General features: G+C 42.7%; 1 protein-coding gene across 1 annotated transcript in view; it reads left to right on the top strand.

The window, feature by feature from the left end:
• Nucleotides 1-3,975, top strand: part of hdlbpa (high density lipoprotein binding protein a) — a 19,229-nt gene that overhangs the window by 5,446 nt on the left and 9,808 nt on the right. The window contains exons 3-7 of the mRNA XM_032525119.1: nt 456-570; nt 668-834; nt 1,539-1,754; nt 1,844-2,050; nt 2,151-2,366. Coding sequence (XP_032381010.1) covers nt 495-570; nt 668-834; nt 1,539-1,754; nt 1,844-2,050; nt 2,151-2,366 — 882 coding nt within the window. The 5' untranslated portion in view covers nt 456-494. The remainder of the gene's footprint in view (nt 1-455; nt 571-667; nt 835-1,538; nt 1,755-1,843; nt 2,051-2,150; nt 2,367-3,975) is intronic.

Genomic DNA, 3,975 nt, shown 5'->3' with positions numbered 1-3,975 from the left:
TTATTTAGCCCTGGAAAAAAAATCCTACTTTTTAAAGTAGTTCTCTCAGTCCAATATGCAGATTTAGTTATAGTAATTGGTATCAGGAAGGAAATGGTATTGGATCATCTCTAGTGAAGTTGCTGCATTAGTTAGACTCACATTAAACAATCATAACACTGAAATTTACTATTATACTTTTTTATATAGCAAAAGACTGTAAATTGGCAATAAAGAATCACCCAAAATCTTTAACTTATTAAAGCCCCTAAAAACTCAAATCTTGAGTGTTTCTGTGTAAGCGCATTTTTACAACTAAATGAGCAACAATCACGAGTTCAGATAAATACATGCCTGGGTATTTGCCCCATCACTCAATAGGCTCACATAGTAAGAAGTTGACTGAAAAAAAATATAGGACTATTCTGCACTTTCTGTTGCCAAACCTTTGAAAATAATGCCAACTTTCCTTCCAGTGGCACACTCGGACTCTGTGTAAACGTGGGATTTTGACCATGAGCTCAGTCGCTGTACTTACGCAGGAAAGCTTCAATGAGCACCGCAGTGGGCTCTTGCAAGAGCAGAGTGGTGGTAAGTAGTTGTTTTTATCACGCTTGATTTGTGAAATTCAAACCAAGCCATAAGTGGCTTGATATTTTTATTTTATTTTTTTCCCTTCTTCGTTCAGCTGCTGGGGCAGGACCCAGTGCTGGAGAGGAGGAGGATGCTCTTCCAACCTACAAGGACGCCTTCCCGCCTCTGCCCGAGAAGGCGGCATCACCTGAGGGGACCCAGGAAACTGCCAACGCCTGGACATCCAAGATCCGTCCTCTGAAGTCTTCTGTTATCACTCAGGTATGACATTTACAAAGTAATAATACAAGAACATAAACGTTTGCTTGTTGTGTATTTATTGATTGAGTTTTGTGCTTTTTTTTCTTCACATACACCATTTTTCTATTCATCACTTTGTGTTTTAAGGCTAATTTAATTCCCTGTGTACCCACAAGGTCTGTACCAAATACCATACCAATATTCGAAGCTTCAGGTGCGGGGGGGGGGGGGGGGGGGGGGGGGGTCAAAATTGTTGACTGCATGTGAAGACAAAGGAGCAAAAGAAAAGAGATGAAGCGAGAGTTGAAGTGACTTTTTCTCAGTTGTTGTAGGAGTGACCTATCGTTTCACAAACTCCTGAGCAGTGCCGGCTATAGCCAGTAATGTTTACTGTCATTTTACTGGGGCTCTCACGCCGCGATACAGGCCGACAAGTCTGAGCCCTGGTTACATGATTGTCCATCGTAGGGTGACGTGAGGTGGCTTCTCTTCAAAAGTTGAATCGGTCTTAACTTTTTGCCGCAGGCTTTCAAAAACCTGAGTTTTTGACTCTGACAGGTGACAGTGTTTGTGAATGAATGCTCAGCCAGCCGATGCCACACTAGAGCATTAGTGTTATGAACAGTCGCACTAACCAAGGGTCTCATTGATTTTGAAAGTTCTATCAAAGCAATCCTGATGTAACACTCGGCCATCATCACATTAAATGTTTTTTCCACAACTAGGTTTTTCATGTGCCGCTGGAGGAGCGCAAGTACAAGGACCTCAACCAGTTTGGCGAAGGAGACCAAGCAAAGGTCTGTGTGGACATCATGCACAAGACCGGAGCCCACCTGGAACTCTCCTTGGCAAAAGATCAGGGTCTCTCCATCATGGTTTCTGGAAAGCTGGATGCCGTGATGAAGGCCCGTAAGGAGATTGTGTCCCGACTGCAGACTCAGGTCAGGAGATCCGTCTTTGGTGGTGGTAACTGTATAAGGTAGAACAAATTGAAGACAGAAGTGCCAACTGTGCATTTGAACCCCAACAGGCCTCGGCTACTGTCGCCATCCCCAAGGAGCACCATCGTTTTGTCATCGGCAAAAATGGGGAGAAGCTTCAGGAGCTCGAGCTTAAGACTGCCACCAAAATCCAGATCCCACGACCCGACGACCCCAGTAACCAGATAAAGATCTCTGGTACCAAGGAGGGCTTGGAGAAGGCAAAGCATGAGATCCTGTTGATCTCTGCTGAGCAGGTAACGAGTCCCCTGAGATGATAAACTTAGTCAAATTGACATATGTCCCAGAAATCGTAGCTTTAGGATAGATTTTCATCTTACCCCCTTACTCTTTTAGGACAAGCGTGCTGTAGAGAGGGTGAACATTGACAAGGTGTACCACCCCTTCATCACCGGTGCCTACAATAAGCTGGTAGGAGAGATGATGCAGGAGACCGGTGCCCGTGTTAATGTCCCCCCTCCAAGTGTGAACAAGACGGAGATTGTCATCACCGGGGAAAAGGAGCAGGTGGCCCTTGCTGTGACCATGATCAAAAAGATTTATGAAGACAAGGTATGCTAAAATCTTAACAATTACAAGGAAAGTTTGTGTTGATAACCGATCTAGGGCTGTAACGATACTCTACTTACAATTCATCATTTTGAGTTCACTATACAAATTTTCTTTTAACAGAATGAAATAACTGAAAAAATTTCTACAGGCACAACTAAGTGCGGTGCCAAGTTTAACATTGTTTGGATTAGAAATGCGAAAGATATGTATCGTTTCAGAATCCCACTCGTTCGTGTGTTTTTAACTTTTCTTCACAATTCTGGCGCACAAGAGGATAGCTGAGAAGAACATTGCAACTGTTGTGTTGAACAAGGTTGGGGGGGAAGGCCTTGTGTACGCTGTCTTTTCTGTGTCTATTATTTTGCTAGGAGGAAACTCAATAAAAGCCATTTTCATCAAACACAAGCCAGACACTGTATCATTAAGTTGCTGTGAGATGTACCTTCACCCCTTCTAAACAGAGGCAGAACATAATCTTGGAGCTTATTCCTCCACAGCACCGTGCAAGGCAACACAGCTTAGTGGTAGAGTGGTCGCCTGCCAATCGGAAGGTTGGCTGTTCGATCCCTGGCCAATGTCTTGGATATTGGCAAGACATTGAATCCTGAGTTGCCGATGGTGGTACCTTGCATGGTAGGCCACCTTGGCCACAGTGTATGAATGGTTCCTGTACTATGTGAAAGTTTAACACTATAAAAGCGCTATATAAAAACTTTACATTTAGCACCATCTTGGAACTGAGCGGGCAAAGACCACAAACAACTTGTGTATCAAATCCATACTACACCGTTAACTGTCAAGTTACAAGTGTTAAATTCGTTAACGATCATACAAGAAGAGACAACACTGCTGTAATATCTCATCAAAAAGTCTCTCTCTCTCGTGGTTGAGCGCAGATATATGCTGATTAGCTCTCATAACGGGCCAGGTGGGTAGCACACTGCCATGACGCTAATATCTGATTACTTCACGTTTTTGTTTCGATATTTTGTGGTTAAATTGTGAATCTGCAATGTTCTGTCAGGTAAATGTCTTCTCTGATGAAGAAGGTGGTAGGCTACACAGTAGAGTTGCACATTGAGTGGTTTGGGGTCCTTCTGTAAATAATTCTGGGGTTCAATTTGGTTTTGAAGAATTCTACAAGCAGCAATTCCACAGGCCAAGCAATCGGCCCAACGGGCACTATACTAGTCTCTTCTGTGGCTTTAGCTGCAGACTGATGTGCGCCCCTTGTTGGAATCCTTTCCAGTAAAATAAAATCACACTTTACAATGTTTACCTGTCAGAATTTTAACCGTGTTTAAGCCAGCTAACTTTACCTGCTATATGTTAACTACCGTTAATCCCTAGGCTGTCTTAAAAATTGCATTGCGTTTTTTTAATTATTTTTTTATTTTTTTACTTGAACTGGTTATAAACTTTGGGGAATTTTAAATTCAATTTTAACCAATTCATGATGCATCGTTACATCCCTATACAGATCACAGTGGTATGAGGCAGTTTAATCTAATTTAAGGTTGAAAGTTGCAAGTCCCTGATCATCTAACCTTTTTTGTATTGCAGAAGAAGAATGCCACCACCATTGCAGTGGAGGTGAAGAAGTCTCAGC

This window comes from Etheostoma spectabile, chromosome 9 (assembly GCF_008692095.1).
Source record: "Etheostoma spectabile isolate EspeVRDwgs_2016 chromosome 9, UIUC_Espe_1.0, whole genome shotgun sequence".
NCBI lineage: Eukaryota > Metazoa > Chordata > Actinopteri > Perciformes > Percidae > Etheostoma > Etheostoma spectabile.
Note: the sequence above shows the minus strand (reverse complement) of the source record. Positions and strands in the feature narration are given on the sequence as shown.